Source organism: Salvelinus sp. IW2-2015, linkage group LG4q.1:29 (assembly GCF_002910315.2).
Source record: "Salvelinus sp. IW2-2015 linkage group LG4q.1:29, ASM291031v2, whole genome shotgun sequence".
NCBI lineage: Eukaryota > Metazoa > Chordata > Actinopteri > Salmoniformes > Salmonidae > Salvelinus > Salvelinus sp. IW2-2015.
The window spans coordinates 50,744,874-50,763,809 of NC_036842.1; the positions used below are offsets into that span (position 1 = coordinate 50,744,874).

Sequence of the window (18,936 nt, forward strand, 5' to 3'; positions counted from 1 at the left end):
AGACCCTAAACTCGGCTAGAGTCTATTGTCCTGCTGACAGCCCATCAAGGGTGGATGGCTTCTAGCCCATCAAGAACAAGTTGTTTGCAGAGTTCACAAACAGGAGCTCACAGGTGTGCCTGGCATGGATTGTGACTCCATCTCGTTCCTCGCACTCTTCAACACGTCATTCTCCGCCAATGCTGCCTGACTTTTCGCCAATGACGAGTGACTCTCCACCAATACCACCTGGCTCTGGACCAATGCATCAGCTGTCTTAACTCTATGACCACCAACACTTTTTTGTTGTTGTTGCCTGATGCAGGACTCTAGTGCCAGAGAAGAGAGACCCAGCAAAGCACCAGCACACCATCATACCTCCTCCTCCATGCTTCACAGTTGGAACCACGCTTGCGGAGATCATCCGTTCACCTTCTCTGCGACTCACAAAGACACGGCGGTTGGAACCAAAAATCTTTAATGTCCATTGCTCATGTTTCTTGGCAAGTCTCTTCTTCTTATTGGTGTCATTTAGTAGTGGTTTCTACTAAATGACACCATTTTTTGCAGCAACTCGACCATGAAGAGCTGATTCACGCAGTCTCCTCTGAACAGTTGAGTTTAAGATGTGTCTGTTACTTGAACTCTGTGAAGCATTTATTTGGGCTGCAATTTCTGAGGCTGGTAACTCTAATGAACTTATCCTCTGCAGCAGAGGAAACTCTGGGTCTTCCTTTCCTGTGGCGGTCCACATGAGGGCCAGTTTCATCATAGCACTTGATGGTTTTTGCGACTGCACATTTAAAGTTCTTGAAATGTTCCGGATTTGACTGACCTTCGTGTCTTAAAGTAATAACGGACTGTCGTTTCTCTTTGCTTATTTGAGCTGTTCTTGCCATAATATGGACTTGGTCTTTTACCAAATATGGGTAATTTCTGTATACAACCTCTACCTTCTCACAACACAACTGATTGGTTCAAATGCATTAAGAATAAAATAAATTCCACAAACTAACTTTTAACAAGGCACACCTGTTATTTGAAATACATTCCAGGTGAAAAATAGGGGTAGGGTTGTAGAGAATTGAAGGACCATGAATGTAATAAGAAATCTTAGGTGCTGTCTTAAGACCGGTAGTAACCACTTCAGAATGTCCGGTCAGAACAAGGATGAGGCGGATGTCCAGGTTAAGGGTGGTTTAACGGAAGAAGATATCCACATTCATACATCACACACACATCTGACCACTCATGGTTCAGATAACTGAGAATCATGTCCAGTGAGAACTGACGTTAACTATGTGGTCAATTAAACATCAGATATACAGGGATTCAGTCTACAGGAAGGAAAAGTGGGGGTTCAGCAGGAGGGAAACTGTGGAAGTGCTCATCAGGATAGGGAAAGCATGTTTCTGACCACACAGCGTTCTGGGGTCATAGACGAACTGAAACTGAGGTCCCGGGAATCAAGGCTGCTGATAGGCTGAACGAGATGTGGCGATAGGTATTTGGCGTGACCTTGACCAATAAGACACTAACAAAAGTGGGGGTCCTCTGAATAGGAGACTATGCTGCCCGACTAGAACTAACCACAAAGGATGGCTAATATCAGCTGACTGAAGCTGGCCATTTTAACACCAGGTGACTACCTTAATGAAACTGGTTGAGAGAATGCCAAGAGTGTGCAAAGCTGTCATCAAGGCAAGGGTGGCTACTTACTTACTTGAAGAATCTGAAATATGGGTTCCTACATGATTCCATATGTGTTATTTCATACTTTTGATGTCTTCATTATTATTATAGTACAAATAAAGAAAAACCCTGGAATGAGTAGGTGTGTCCAAACTTTTGACTGGTACTGTATATACATTTTCTTATATGCAGTTAAAGTCTGAAGTTTACATACACCTTAGCCAAATACATTTAAACTCAGTTTTTCACAATTCCTGACATTTAATCCTAGTACAAATTCCCTGTCTTGTGTCAGTTAGTATCACCACTATATTTTACGAATGTGAAATGCCAGAATAATAGTTGAGAGAATTATTTATTTCAGCTTTTATTCCTTTCATCACATTCCCAGTGGGTCAGAAGTTAACATACACTCAATTAGTATTTGGTAGCATTGCCTTTACATTGTTTAACTTGGGTCAAACGTTTTGGGAAGCCTTCCACAAGCTTCCCAGAATAAGTTGGGTGAATTTTGGCCAATTCCTCCTGACAGAGCTGGTGTAACCGAATCAGGTTTGTAGGCTTCCTTGCTCGCACAAGCTTTTTCAGTTCTGCCAACAAATTTTCTATAGGATTGAGGTCAGGGCTTTGTGACGGCCACTCCAATACCTTGACTTTGTTGTCCTTAAGCCATTTTGCCACAACTTTGGAAGTATGCTTGGGGTCATTGTCCATTTGGAAGACCCATTTGTGACCAAGCTTTAACTTCCTGACTGATGTCTTGAGATGTTGCTTCAATATATCCGCATAATTTTCCCTCCTCATGATGCCATCTATATTGTGAAGTGCACCAAAACCTCCTGCAGCAAAGCACCCCCACAACATGATGCTGCCACTCCCCTGTGCTTCACGGTTGGGATGGTGTTCTTCGGCTTGCAAGCCTCCTCCTTTTTCCTCCAAACATAACGATGGTCATTATGGCCAAACAGTTCTATTTTTGTTTCATCAGACCAGAGGACATTTCTCCAAAGAGTACGGTCTTTGTCCCAATGTGCAGTTGCAAACCGTATTCTGGCTTTTTTATGGCGGTTTTTGAGCAGTGGCTTCTTCCTTGATGAGCGGCCTTTCAGGTTATGTCGATATAGGGCTCGTTTTATTGTGGATATAGATACTTTTGTACCCGTTTCCTCCAGCATCTTCACAAGGTCCTTTGCTGTTGTTCTGGGATTGATTTGCACTTTTCGCACCAAAGCACGTTCATCTCTAGGAGACGCGTCTCCTTCCTGAGTGGTATGATGCCTGCGTGGTCCCATGGTGTTTATACTTGCGTACTATTGTTTGTACAGATGAACGTGGTACCTTCAGGCATTTGGAAATTGCTCCCAAGCATGAACCAGACTTGTGGAGGTCTAAAACAAAAGGTCTGAGGTCTTGGCTGATTTCTTTAGATTTTCCCATGATGTCAAGCAAAGAGGCCCTGAGTTTGAAGGTAGGCCTTGAAATACATCCACAGGTACACCTCCAATTGACTCAAATGATGTCAATTAGCCTATCAGAAGCTTCTAAAGCCATGACATCATTTTCTGGAATTTTCCAAGCTGTTTAAAGGCACAGTCAATTAGTGTATGTAAACTTCTGACCCACTGGAATTGTGATACAGTGAATTATAAGTGAAATAATCTGTCTGTAAACAATTGTTGGGGAAATGACTTGTGTTATGCACAAAGTAGCTGTCCTAACCGACTTGCCAAAACTATAGTTTGTTAACAAGAAATTTGTGGAGTGGTTGAAAAACGAGTTTTAATGACTCCAACCTAAGTGTACTGTATGTAAACTTCCGACTTCAACTGTATATATCTGGTCACGGACCCCCTGCAGTCCCTCGGACCCCACTTTGAGAACCCCCGTACTAGAGCAGTCAACAAGTAAACCTGTCTATCAAAGAGATCAAAAAGACTATCAAGCTAGTTTTTTCAAGTACTGTATCCATCAAGATATTCTCTGATTCCAAATAAGAGTGCCATTCATATAAATCCACACCTATAAATCCACACCTTTATGTAAACCAGTGGCACACCCCTTACCGTAGCTGTGTGCACAGACTCCCTATTTAGTATATGTTGACCCCCTCCTGGAATCGCAAAGTGAAAATAGAAGCAAGTAATTATCTCTCTTTGGTCTCTAAAGTGAATACCTTCATTGCCGGCAGGCTGACCCAAACAAGCCTGCCCTGTGTGTGTGTACATGAGGGCATGCATGCGTATGTGTTTGCATTCACGTGTGTGTGGGGAGGGGAAGGTCTGGGTGTGTGTTTGCCCTCCACCCGTGTTAAGGCAGCAGGTGTAAATAGGACGTGCATTTTTGGAGGCCCGGGAATCATAAAATTACAGGGACCTCTGTTTGCTCCTCAAGAGAGGGAGGGAGTGTGCTGGTGTAGTACTACTACTGCCTTTGACTCCCTCTCCAACTCTGGCCCCATTCCATCTATAGTGCTAAGCCCAGACTGAGTGGCCCGTGCTGAGGAGATTATGTAGAGTGTGGAGCACAAGTACACACACACATGCAAACACACACATACCCACACACAGTGCCCCGTTTGTATGGGTCAGCGTGGCCCCTTTCACGTCTTTGCCCCATCAGGTTGTAGTACCCTACCGTGCGCCCAACAACGCACCTGTGGCAGCAGCGCTCCCTGGTGGTGATTATATGAATTACACTGCAGGCGGATTTCTTTAGCAAACAGCAGGGTCATGTTCATTAGGCTCAAAACTAAAGAAAACCAACTGAAACAGGGAAAGACCACCTTTTCCTTTTCCATTGAACAAGACCCAGGCACCATTGGCAGACACACATGATAGAAATGCTATTATATTTTAATTCCTGCACTCAAATGACCAAATCACCCTCTAGTGGCCTTATGGGTGAAATGTTATTCATATTTTTCATCATTTCATAATTAATAAACTGTCACACCCTGATCTGTTTCACCTGTCTTTGTGATTGTCTCCACCCCCTCCAGGTGTCGCCCATCTTCCCCATTATTCCCAGGGTACTTACACCTGTGTTCTCTGTTTGTCTGTTGCCAGTTCATCTTGCTTGCCAAGGCAACCAGCGTTTTTTTTCTCAGCCCCTGCTTTTCCCAGTCGCTCTTTTTCTCGCCCTCCTGGTTTTGACCGTTGCATGTCCTGACTCTGAGGCCGCCTGTCTGACCACTCTGCCTGCCCCTGACCATGCTTGACGACCTGTACCTTTGCCCCACCTCTGGATTATTGACCTCTGCCTACCCTGACCCTGAGCCTGCCTGCCGTCCGGTACCGTTGCCCCAACTCTGGTTTACTGACCCCTTGCCTACCTTGACCTGTCTATTGCCTGCCCCTGTTGGATTATTAAACCGTTGTTAATTCGACATTGTCTGCATCTGGGTCTTACCTTCATACCCGATATAAGCATTATTTTAAAAAACCTTGCCGAAAATCTGGTGTTTGTTATATTTCAGTCTTCTGTTATGTATATAAAGTGCAGTATTGGGATGCAAACTCAAACATGATTTTATTCAATTTAATATATATGCCATTTAGTAGACGATTTTATCTCAAGTGCCTTACAGTCATGCGTGCATACATTTTATGTATGTGTGGCCCCAGGTATTGAACCCACAATCCTGCCGTTGCAAGTGATAACGTCAAGGAAGGGAGGATATAATTAATTTGTTAGAAAGGGTATTAATGTCATACAACTTGATTAAAGTAGCATAATATAGATGGAACACTTTAACACTGTGCACTCTACAAGGGGTGCTCATAAAATACTGCCAAAACACCTTCCATCATGACATAGTCTATATACCATCCCCCATCGTCATCAAATTCATCATTCCATTTCAATCCTTATACAAAACAAGACATGGAAAAACATTTTAACATATAAGGATAATCCAGAAATCCATAAATGTGCCTAAAACTATGAATTACATACATTGAACTGAAAGTGCTGCAGGAACAATGAGATAGCTACATACAGTTCAACAAAACACCAAGGGAAAGAGCTTGGTTGGACAAGAAAATCACTGGCAAAGCATTATGAGGGCGGCGGGCCTTGCAGTGGTTGAACACCTTCCCTGAGTCTGGAATGTAACGACCCTTTACTGTGAAACAAACCTGGCAATACAAGACTAAATAGTCAGTTTGTGCATCAGTTCTGGTTGGCGTCTCAGTGGGGAGTGGAGGTATGACTGATATTATGTACAGTCTGAGGAGATGTCGACCGTTCACTAGAACTATAAAGTGGACACTGTGATGCAGAACTAGCTAATGCTAACTAGCATCCAGGCAAGGGTTGTGTAACAGTGCACCGTTTGTGATGAATGGAGAAGTTGTATGTGCTTTCTGTTGTACTGTAGTTGTGCTCTTTACTATTATTGTCCTCTGGTTTTTATTGAGTGGAAGTTGAGGGGAGGTTTACCGATTGCAGTAGACACTGTATTTCTGATGCAGAGGGGGGAATCCCAAATTCCGCACCCCCGGTTCTGAAGGGCCACAGTTAGGGCGGGCCTTTGCAATGGGGTAACGGATGCTCCCATCAGCCAACCAGCCTGCGTCGCAGCGGTCCAATCCCATGAACCGCCAGGCGGCATAGAGCTGGCCCACCTTTGCGATGAGACCGCCGTCTGTGGTGCACGCCGCCACCGCTTCGGTGAAGTTGAGCTCATGGGGATCTTTCAGGAAGTAAACTGTCCCTATGACAGAAAAGAGAGACAATAAATTCGAATAAATTCTGAGCATGTCGAAGGAGAGGACAGATTAAAACAAGTTTGACATTCACATTTCTCCTGTTACACTAAGTGTTTTGCATGTGTTTTGTTTCCAAGGCAAGATGTTTTTTGGAGACCAAAAAACACACACACACACACACACACACACACACACACACACACACACACACACACACACACACACACACACACTGACCCTTGGGGGCAGCTGAGAAACAGAAGGCATCAAAGTGGTGGAGGTGGCGGTGGCGTTGTCCATAACTACGGAGACCAGGGGCTAAGTCCACGCCCCCACAGGGCTCCCGCGGTGTGGTGATTGGGTACTGAGCCGTCCCGTCAGCTAACCAGCCGGCGTTGCACCAGTCTAGCCCCTCCTCCCAGGCGGCGAAGAGCTGCTCAAAGGTGGCCAGGGTTGAGTCCTGCTCCTCACACGCACGCTGGGCCCCCAGGAAGTTGAAATGGTAGCGTCCCATCTTGGAATGGTAGGGAAATACCACTCCTATAACAGGGATAAAGTGAGACATTTGCTGGAGGGGTTAAAGTGCTATAGGATCCAGCAACTGTCCTTGCAGTGAAAAATGCCAGTCATGACACTCGTAAGGACAATAGGTTGAAGGTCATTTAATAAACAGACCATAGCTGGAACTAGGGATGTGAACGTTTAAACGTTTCAACGAAATTGGGATCGTTACCATTTAGAGAAACTAGCTAACCTATTATTTTTCTTTAAACACAGTGCAGTTATCACAAAACTACCACTAAAAGGTTCCAATCATCATCTTAAAGGGAAACATTTCAATTCAACAAATACCTAATGCAACAACGCCGTAAGGTTAGTAAGAGATATGCAAATTTCAAATGATTTGCCACAGGTATAAAGCACTCCGCACTCCATCATTGTTAACAGTTGGGAAAATGGCAGAGAGTGAGACAGGGAAGCGACAGCAGCGAAGTCCTGTGTGGCAATACTTTGAGAAGTGAAACGAGAAGCTGGTGAAATGCAAACTTTGTGAGGTGGAATTGAGCTACAGTGGAAGTACAGGTGCAATGCTTAACCATCTGAAAGGGAGGCACCGTGAGACCCAAGTCATCGCTGGCAGCAGCGCAGGCCCCCAACAACAGACATTAGAAATGCTCTTCACACGAAAGAAGTGCAAAAAAGGACGGAGTGAAAAAGTCACAGCGCTGATTACAGAAATGATTGCAGTTGATATGCAGCCATTGTCAATGTTAGAGGATGTCCACTTCAATGCCCTGATGGCATATATAGAACGACACAAGAAGATGCCATGTTGAAAAACATTGACGGCCCGGATGGAGAAATTGTACAATGATTGCTCTGCAAGTACAAAGCTCAAGCTCTCAATGTCAAACACCCTATACATGGCATTAACAACAAATTGTTGGACGTCTATGAACACGCTGTCATACATCACTGCAATAAGCAATCACATTGATGAGAAGTGGGATATAAAGTCCCATGTACTGACTACTGACAACACAGCAGAGAGCCTAAAAGCGTCATGAACTACCATCATTGCTGAGTGGGTGAGGGACAGCATTAAATGCCGTCTGGTAGCCATGACTGAGGTAGATTAAACTGCATTGCCCCCTAGTGGTCATATGCAGGACCATTATCTGAATTGTGAATTCACATGTTTAAAAAAATATATACAGTACCAGTCAAAACCTACTCATTCAAGGGTTTTTCTTTATTTTATAATTTTCTACATTGTAGAATAATAGTGAAGACATCAAAACTATGAAATAACACATGGAATCATGTAGTAACAAAAAAAGTGTTACATTTTTTTTACATTTTATATTTCAGATTCTTGTACTGTATATTATAATTTAAATGTTTAAACTATTTTAAAAAATGTCTGTTTAAATGTTAAGAACATTTTTACATTCGTCACATCCCTCGATTGAACGGAGTGACCCCTGTGGTCTGTTGTTTAGAGCTGAGGGAGCTGACAGACAGACCGAAACACACACCTCGCAGCTCCAGCTCCACCGTGACGCTCTCGTCTTCTAGCCCATCGATGATCTCACAGCGGTAGCGGCCCGTGTCGTTCTGGTGCAGCTCGTTGATCACCAAAGACATGTCCCCCGGTGCCGCCCGATGCAGGCGCACACGCCCCTGGAAGCTGCCGTAGCTACGGTGACGGTTGCCCATGGCGACAATCACGTCTGTTTCGTGGGCGGTCTTACCCGCGCCATTGGCGGGTCGCCAAGACCATTTGACCCGGGTACGGCGGGGGCTGTTGATCTCGGGCTCGTAGCGGTAGTGACAGGGCAGAGTGATGTTACTGCCCCTGGCTGCCGACACCGAGTGCTGGGGGGACTCCACGTGGAGACGCACCCTCTTAATGTAGACTGGAAAAGACACAGACAAGGACAGGACACAATATAGATAAGAGTTATGCAGTACAGTAGATACTAGATAGGAGCCAGGAATTTTTCCTGACCATGTGATCAGACCAGAGCCCCTGCAGTAAGTAAGAACCTGGGCCTGCCTTCAGTGTACAGTGCCTTGCAAAATTATTCACCTCCCTTGGCATTTTTCCTATTTTGTTGCATTACAAGCTGTAATTTAAATACATTTTTATTTGGATTTCATGTAATGGACATACTCAAAATAGTTCAAATTGGTGAAGTGAAGAAAAAACAAACTAGTTTGAATTTTTGTTTTGTTTTAAACAACAGAAAAGTGGTGCGTGCATATTAATTCACCCCCTTTGCTATGAGGCCCCTAAATAAGATCTGGTGCAACCAATTACCTTAAGAAGTCACATAATTAGTTAAATAAAGTCTGTCTCTGTGCAATCTAAGTGTCACATGATCTGTCACATGATCTCAGTATATACAGTGGGGCAAAAAAGTATTTAGTCAGCCACCAATTGTGCAAGTTCTCCCACTTAAAAAGATGAGAGAGGCCTGTAATTTTCATCATAGGTACACTTCAACTATGACAGACAAAATTAGAAATAAAAATCCAGAAAATCACATTGTAGGATTTTTAATGAATTTATTTGCTAATTATGGTTGAAAATTAAGTATTTGGTCACCTACAAACAAGCAAGCTCTCACAGACCTGTAACTTCTTCTTTAAGAGGCTCCTCTGTCCTCCACTCGTTACCTGTATTAATGGCACCTGTTTGAACTTGTTATCAGTATAAAAGACACCTATCCACAACCTCAAACAGTCACACTCCAAACTCCACTATGGCCAAGACCAAAGAGCTGTCAAAGGACACCAGAAACAAAATTGTAGACCTGCACCAGGCTGTGAAGACTGAATCTGCAATAGGTAAGCAGCTTGGTTTGAAGAAATCAACTGTGGGAGCAATTGTTAGGAAATGGAAGACATACAAGACCACTGATAATCTCCCTCGATCTGGGGCTCCACTCAAGATCTCACCCCGTGGGGTCAAAATGATCACAAGAACGGTGAGCAAAAATCCCAGAACCACACAGGGGGACCTAGTGAATGACCTGCAGAGAGCTGGGACCAAAGTAACAAAGCCTACCATCAGTAACACACTACGCCGCCAGGGACTCAAATCCTGCAGTGCCAGATGTGTCCCCCTGCTTAAGCCAGTACATGTCCAGGCCTGTCTGAAGTTTGCTAGAGAGCATTTGGATGATCCAGAAGAAGATTGGGAGAATGTCATATGGTCAGATGAAACCAAAATATAACTTTTTGGTAAAAACTCAACTCGTCGTGTTTGGAGGACAAAGAATGCTGAGTTGCATCCAAAGAACACCATAACTACTGTGAAGCATGGGGGTGGAAACATCATGCTTTGGGGCTGTTTTTCTGCAAAGGGACCAGGACGACTGATCCGTGTAAAGGAAAGAATAAATGGGGCCATGTATCGTGAGATTTTGAGTGAAAACCTCCTTCCATCAGCAAGGCGATTGAAGATGAAACGTGGCTGGGTCTTTCAGCATGACAATGATCCCAAACACACCGCCCGGGCAACGAAGGAGTGGCTTCGTAAGAAGCATTTCAAGGTCCTGGAGTGGCCTAGCCAGTCTCCAGATCTCAACCCCATAGAAAATCTTTGGAGGGAGTTGAAAGTCCATGTTGCCCAGCAACAGCCCCAAAACATCACTGCTCTAGAAGGAGATCTGCATGGAGGAATGGGCCAAAATACCAGCACAGTGTGTTGAAAACCTCGTGAAGACTTACAGAAAACGTTTGACCTCTGTCATTGCCAACAAAGGGTATTAAACAAAGTATTGAGATAAACATTTGTTATTGACCAAATACTTATTTCCACCATCATTTGCAAATAAATTCATTAAAAATCCTACAATGTGATTTTCTGGATTTTTTTCTCATTTTGTCTGTCATAGTTGAAGTGTACCTATGATGAAAATTACAGGCCTCTCTCATCTTTTTAAGTGGGAGAACATGCACAATTGGTGGCTGACTAAATACTTTTTTGCCCCACTGTATATACACCTGTTCTGAAAAGCCCCAGAGTCTGCAACACACTAAGCAAGGGGCACCACCAAGCAAGCGGCACCATGAAGGCCAAGGAGCTCTCCAAACAGGTCAGGGACAAAGTTCGTGGAGAAGTACAGATCAGGGTTGGGTTATAAAAAAATATCCCAAACTTTGAACATCCCACTGAGCACCATTAAATCCATTATTAAAAAATGGAAAGAATATGGCACCACACAAACCTGCAAAGAGAGGGCCGCCCACCAAAACTCATGGACCAGGCAAGGAGGGCCTTAATCAGAGAGGCAATAAAGAGACCAAAGATAACCCTGAAGGAGCTGCAAAGCTCCACAGCGGAGATTGGAGAATCTGTCCATAGGACCACTTTAAGCTGTACACACTCCACAGAGCTGGGCTTTACTGAAGAGTGGCAAGAAAAAAGCCATTGCTTAAGAAAAGAATATGCAAACAATGGTTGGTGTTCGACAAAGGCATGTGGGAGACTCCCCAAACTATGGAAGAAGGTACTCTGGATAGATGAGACTAAAATGTAGCATTTTTGGCCATCAAGGAAAACGCTATGTCTGGCACAAACCCAACACCTCTCATCACCCCGAGAACACCATCCCCACAGTGAAGCATGGTGGTGGCAGAATTATGCTGTGGGGATGTTTTTCATCGGCAGGGACTGGGAAACTGGTCAGAATTGAAGGAATGATGGATGGCGCTAAATACAGGGAAATTATTGAGGGAAACCTGTTTCAGTCTTCCAGAGATTTGAAACTGGGATAGAGGTTCACCTTCCAGTAGGACAATGACCCTAAGCGTACTGCTAAAGCAACACTCGAGTGGTTTAAGGGGAAACATTTAAATGTCTTGGAATGGCCTAGTCAAAGCCCAGACCTCAATCCAATTGAGAATTTGTGGTATGACTTAAAGATTGCTGTACACCAGCGGAACCCATCCAACTTGAAGGAGCTGGAGCAGTTTTGCCTTGAAGAATGGGAAAAAATCCCAGTGGCTCGATGTGCCAAGTTTATAAAGACATAGCCCAAGAGACTTACAGCTGTAATTGCTGCAAAAGGTGGCTCTACAAAGTATTGACTTTGGGGGGTGAATAGTTATGTCAAGTTCTCCATTTTTTTGTCTTATTTCTTGTTTGTTTCACCCCACAAAATGTTTTTGCATCTTCAAAGTGGTAGACATGTTGTGTAAATCAAATGATACAAACCCCCCCAAAAATATATTTTAATTCCAGGTTGTAAGGCAATAAAATATAAAATAGGAAAAATGCAAAGGTGGGTGAATACTTTCGCAAGCTACTGTATTTGGGTCTTCCCAGGTAATCAGACCCTTTTTGGAACTCTTGGGAATGGTGCGTCTATAATATCTAACCTGCTCTCAGTTTTGCATGTGTACTGACAAAACATACTGTGTAGCACATATTGTATAAATGAATACCACTCTAGATGGTGTGTTGTCTGCTACAACTTAGGCATGGTCAGGCTTGTCACACTCAATGGAATGGTCTTTGATCCTATATATGAATAGGCTCCACTTAAGATCATTATACCCTTTAAACAATATCGTGCCAATCCAAACCAAACTGTGCTAAAACTGGTATTTTCATTTCACATTCTCTTTTCAAACAGTTTCAGCAAACTTTGGTGGATGCATCGTCAGGTCAGCCCAGTACAGCTTGGCTCGGATTAGTGTGAACAGGTTATCTGTGTATTTATGAAAATACTGTATTACATACTCTCTCCGTTGCCATCGCCGTTCATGACGTCATGGTAGAAGAAGCCGTTGTTGTATACGGGGAAGGCGTGGTTGGAGACCAGGAGGTACATCCAGACGACCAATAGGGGGAGTAGTGGGCTCAACATCCTCACAGTGGAACACTGGATCTGACTTCCTCTGCAAGGGATTCATGTCAGTACATGTTTTAATGGTGAAATGACTCAAATCGGACTAGATGGTCCAACATGGTTCATTCCACTCAATTGTTCCCTATCTTATCAAATCCCTAGCCACGGGAAGTAGTTTTAGGGGGGGGGGGCGCTGCTGCTGCGGCTTCAGTTCAGCGAAACCTAGGGTATGGCAAAGTGGGGTGTGTAGAAATACACCCACCAGTTGAAGCTCATTTTACTGTACTTCTACACCATTTCAAAACGTTCAAATGCTATTTGGAGAACAGCAAAAACAAACATGTCCCCCAGACTTTATCATCTCAATATCAGGTTTAAAGGTTTGTGTGTATAATGTACTACTCAACCTCATCAGACATAGGTTACATTGACTAATGTAGCCTATTTGGGGAACAGTGCAACATGAAATAGACGCATAATACACACTATCAAGGCCGACTCCAAATACCGACATCAATGTGAAATACCAACATCAAGGTGAACGTAACCGGAGCATAAAACAGCTGACTGTGAATGCAAACTATGCCAGATAAATCCTACACATGCAATGACATAAAAGGCATAAACCAACGGAATTATTTAAGCCTACAATCGACAAAATCAATTAGGCCGCTAGAATCAGGCTATTCTGTTTTGGGGCAATTAGACATTTTCTGGGCACAGTTGAGTAGCCTACAATGTTTATATGAAAATAAATAACTGGCACGCAGATCTTGAGAAATTGTTGGATCAACTGTAAATTGTCATTCATATGAAAAAGGTTGCAGACCCCCTGCTATATGCTATATTGATGCATTGTATCAAGGAATGAGGCGGCTAGGAGAATATTGAAACATTTTGTATCAACAAGACTGCTCCGAGAACATTCATATTGCAACACAGTAGCCAACCCGGAGACAGCCTGCAAAAGAATTTCTCCGGGCCAACTTGTGTCTGTCTGATATTATTGTGTTGCCTATGCAGCATCTGGGTGCTCATTATATACCAAAAAATCGCCCTACATCCATAGCTAAATAACTTAACAATATTTAATGATGTTTTGCAAGCAAGATTGATCTGTTAGAATATCTCATTTTAATTCAGGAAGATGGATAAGCAAGACTGATAGAGTGAGAGGTGGAAATGCATTATACCAGAGGCAGGTAGGCTTCAGGTAGAGGATGATGTAGACCTACAGCAGGAAGTTTAAAAAGTTAGCCCAACTAGGTAATCATTCATTATTTGCATTATCTCAATTATCACACTGTCACTGCATGACAATGCACATTTGTTATAGCCTACAATTGTTGTTGTCTTTGAAGCCAAAAACAAGACATGTCTTTTGGGGAAATGCTCTAAATAGCAAATTGTTCAGTTGTTTATTTTCATACCAATACGTGAAACCAAAATTGCACTAGCCTGCTCGGCGAATAAATGAAAATAACAATTCATCTTACCTATATTTTATTAGCAATAAAACAGATTTTGGTTTCGAATGGTCACCAAAAACGAGGGCTCCCCGCCTCCCAATAAAAAAATAAAAATGTCTCTAAAATATATATATATTTTAGTAATATAATATGGGGGGGGGGGTTCGGGGTGGTGCTGCTCCACCCTCAGCACCCCTACTTCATGCATACTTCATGTATACATTTCCTCAATTCATAGAGGATTTAATGCAGATTTGATTAAATTCCAGACATTAATATACTGTTGTAAATTCATTCATAAATTCATTCACGACCTGAATTTGACCTGTTATTTTTACATGTTACTTTGGGCCAATAATATATTTAATCACCAGTAGAGGTCAATAAATCCCTATTATAATATAAATGCATTATGTCAAAATTAGTCACTGAAACTATCAATGGAGGAACCTGGATATTGGTCTCTTGGGCAAAGATAGTCTCATCTGTGCTTTGGGTTAATATTTATCACATTCATACTTCATAGAACAACTACAAGTATAATATATACAGAAGGAACGTATTCGGAAAAACTATTTACTATTCAAAAGTGGAATATACTTCTCGTATCACCATCATGATTCCTTTGGGGAAAAAATATAAATATGTCAAAACAATGAGTGGATCAAAAGTATGCTGTAACCTTAATGAGTTGCCTACAGTAGGGTTTTCAAACTGGGGTCGGTCCGCAGAAACATTTTAGAAATATTTTTTTGTCATTTATTTTTCACTAAATTAAATATTGATTTTACTATACCTTCAGAACACGTGTTTAGTAAAATCTTGATCAATCTTCCTTTCTTTCCTATCCACCCCCAATGACAATCGTATTTTTCCATCAATATGAAAATAGAGTCTCACTCTGTACACCAGTGCTAGTCAGTGCTTATTATTGACCTCCAGGGGGCCCACAACCAATGTTCCCTCTATTTTTTTTTCGGCACTGAGAAAATTTCAGGTCACAGCGCAAACTTGAACGTTGTGAAAATTCTGTGCAACTTCCAGCACGCGTTTACTGTGAACACTGAAGCTGTATCCGCTTTAAGTTAGTTTTAACAGTGGTCAAGTAGGCTACTGTGGCTATTTGGTCATACTGTAGGCCTACCAGAGTGGCCTACCATCAAAAACAATGGAGAAAATGCATCTCATAACACTATAACATGGAAATAGCTGCTCTATCATCCAGCCTACAGTAGAAGTCAATGTGTGGTGTTCAATGTAGGCCTACATTCCATGAGACTTTGAAAGAAAACATGCAGGGCTTGACATTAACATGTTTATCTCAAAATACAACACTGCCCCTTTAAGACAAAAAAAAGCTCTTTATCTGACTCGCTTTTCAAAGATGTCTACAAATGTATATGTTATGTCCTCTTGAAGCAATCACTTCTATTGCTGACTACAAATTATCTATAACTGGGCTATTAACTCACCAACTAGCAAAGGATATGAACAAAATGTGCACATGTGGCTACATGCAGCTCTCGCTTTGTTCTCAAAACAAGCGCTTCTACTCTCATGCTGTAAACATGATCAACCGGTTGGTGACCACTGCGCTAGAAAGTTGAGTGAAGTTCAATCTTGTTTCTCTCTGGGGGCTGATATTTCTGCTCGGCAGTCTCAGGCTACTGTGGCGCAGCTTAGAGGGAACATTGCCAACAACCCAATTATTATTATTATTATTTCTGGTGGCAAGTGGGGAGGCCCCCAACCAAAACCCAAAGGCTAGAGCCGGCCCTGCTCAGATAGAACGTGGCATAAGCCATGGCAAAATGTGTAGAATAGCAGAACATTTGCTTAAAAAATAACTTTGTTACATTTCAGTTTTTTTTTCTCACAGTTGTACCAAGGACAAATAAAGTGCAATGAATAAAAATAATAAAAATAAACCAAAATACAGGCTATAATTGTTCAGTCAATGTATAGTCCAGCAGCTAATGCTGTGTTCACGTGCTATCAGAGTTATCGGTCATTTCTTATGTCGGACCGGGAAGTTTCACTTGAATGACTCTCCAAATCTGAATTACAAGGGGTCACTGAGAAAATGTTGTTGCCTGAGTTGCAGAGTTTCACCACTGACCTTTAACCATTTCAACCAACAGATGACAACAAGTCGGTTTTTGACAAATACAATATGGGTAATGTAGCTAGTTTTACCATATTGTCAATGTTAAGCAAGCTAGCTAACTTTACTATAAGCAACGATAGTTAGCTTATCAAGCTAGTTAAAATCTTATTGGTTGAATATTGTTCCGACCAAAAAGCACATGGATGAAACAAAGTTGTATTTCCAACATCCCAACTAAGAAGTAGGAAGCTCCGACAAGCACGTGAACGCAGCGTGTCAAATGTGTCAAGTGTCAAATTTGTGGACTTTGTGAGGCACCAAATTTTACGCACATCTAGAACAAGTCCTTAGAAGTGTTTTTAGCTACAGTGCCATCGCAGATTTTTAAAACCCATGCAGTCTTTTTATTTTTAATATATCCCTGTACATCTAATCAATCATTGTGTGTGTTTATTTATTGAAAATAACCCCAAAATATATTTTTAATAATTGACATCCCTGAGCCTCCTTGCTCAGTCCGACAGTGTGGGCGTGGGGATACAAATTAGATTTTATATTTACATATACAGCACTGATTGGCTGATTGAAGTCTAAAACCCACCCCCTTACCCCTTAGGGAAAAAACTAAGTCACATGGTTTTCAACCTGTCAGTTGGAGCTGGAGTTGAACACTGAAAGCGGGCAAACTTCCACAGGTGTCTAGGCTACTCTGTTTTGTCATCAAAATACGTCATGCATCCTAATTTGCTATATTATTGTTTTACTGTTTTCAATAGGTCACCAGAAGATGCAGACAGGTCCCAGAACAGCCTGTTTGCAAGGTGGACCATTCTGGCCTATACCCTGTCTACTGTCTATTCATTGCAGTAAACCATGATTATCTACTGGGCAGACTATAGGCCTCTGCAATTTTAGCTAGTTAACATTAGCATTGCTAGCTATTTTGATGAACTTGGCTAGCTAATAGCAACATAGTCATCTTTCTATAGTAAATTTGACAACATCATAAAGATGGCATAGTTGTTTTCTTAAGTGATAATGCCCTCGAAGCCAATATATCCTCCAAACACGGGCTTCGAGGGCATTATCTATTTTATACAACGGGTTACCAACATATTCAAATAATGATTGAAAATTTCAGTAAAAACTTTCTTTTTATGAATTTACTCATACTATTTAATCCTTCCATGCGATATAGACCAAACACAAATCTAGGGTTGCTACCCAAGGTGGCTGGTCGTTCATTCTGTAGGTTAGGTTGCCAGAGACGCAACCCAGTTGTGAAGTCCTTTTCTTCTAAATATATGGACACAACCCAGTCGTTTGTTCGAAATATTCCGTTGCCATGATGGCTGGCAAAGTTCTTATCCCTAGCTTGCTAGCTAGCCAAATTTGGCTAACACAGTCACATCAAACACTGCAGCCAGAATAACAGCAAAGCAGCTGCATTTGCGTTTGTTTAAGCTGTTTTCTATTGACATTTTATTTTTGGTATACATACATAAGAATCAGCTAATGATGCGAGATTTCACCTGGCTTGTTTCCAAGCCACAGTTTTGACTAAGCTTTCCTCAGTGCCAATCGAAAATGCATTGAGTAGAACTTTTAGTCCCGGCATCAGTCTTCAAAATAACATTCAAAAAGAAACGTGCAACCCATGAATAGCATGTTATTTACTTTTAATAATATATATAGATGAATAACTGTCTCTAGACCAGGGTTTCCCAAACTCGGTCCTCGGAACCGAAAACGAAAGGCCCGTTTTGGTCTTTGCCCTAGCACTAGACCGCTGATTCAAGTAATCAACTAATCATCAAGCTTTGATTATTTGAATCAGCTGTGTAGTGTTAGGGCAAAAAAACAAGTTTGAGTTTGGGAAACTCTGCTCAAGACACTTACTTCTTGAATGGTTACTGCCACTGCCGGGTGAAAGATGGGTGGATGGAGGATCAAGCTGCTGGTAAATGCACATGTGTATCTATACATAGCCTGATTTGCAATGCAGCCCAATGCGAAGTGTGCTCATATGCCCATGGATTGAATTTCTCTGACCAAATCAGACAACGTTATTGTTTGGATGGAAGACAGTGCAAAGAAACATTTGCTGCCTTGCAGCCAGCTACTGCACAATTGATCTTGCTTTTTCTCATTGCTTTAAAATGAGAAATGTTTGGTCTTTGGTATCTTAACTCTGCACGCTGCAAACAATGAGGAGTCAGCAGCAGTGTAAGAGGATAATTAAGCAATAACGCCCGAGGAGGTATGGTATATGGCCAATATACCATGGCTAAGGGCTGTTCTTATGCACTACGTGTAACGGCAGCCTTCCCTCTCGTCACGAGAAGAGAGGGTGTAACAGGGATCGGACCAAGACGCAGCGTAGTTGGTGCTCAACATATTTAATTAAGACGATAAACAGTGCACACTTACAAATACAAAATAACAAAATGTGGCAAACKGATACAGWCCTAGCTGGTGCAGAGAAAACACAAAGACAGGAAACAACCACCCACAATCCCCAACACAAAACAAGCCACCTATATATGATTCCCAATCAGAGACAACACAAAACATCTGCCTCTGATTGAGAACCATATTAGGCCAAACATAGAAAC

At 42.2% G+C, this 18,936-nt stretch overlaps 1 protein-coding gene across 2 annotated transcripts in view; it reads right to left on the reverse strand.

Annotated features, from left to right (window-relative positions):
* Window positions 1-5,182: 5,182 nt before the first annotated feature.
* The window catches only part of LOC111962094 (hyaluronan and proteoglycan link protein 3-like), a 29,857-nt gene continuing 16,103 nt past the window's right edge, over window positions 5,183-18,936 (reverse strand). The window contains exons 2-6 of one of the 2 annotated variants that reach the window (XM_070442944.1): window positions 13,939-13,976; window positions 12,637-12,794; window positions 8,420-8,800; window positions 6,618-6,920; window positions 5,183-6,385 (exon numbers count right to left, since the gene is read on the reverse strand). In XM_070442944.1, coding sequence (XP_070299045.1) covers window positions 6,108-6,385; window positions 6,618-6,920; window positions 8,420-8,800; window positions 12,637-12,763 — 1,089 coding nt within the window. In that variant the 5' untranslated portion in view covers window positions 12,764-12,794; window positions 13,939-13,976 and the 3' untranslated portion in view covers window positions 5,183-6,107. The remainder of the gene's footprint in view (window positions 6,386-6,617; window positions 6,921-8,419; window positions 8,801-12,636; window positions 12,795-13,938; window positions 13,977-18,936) is intronic. The other variant, XM_023984919.1, reaches the window with a different exon arrangement.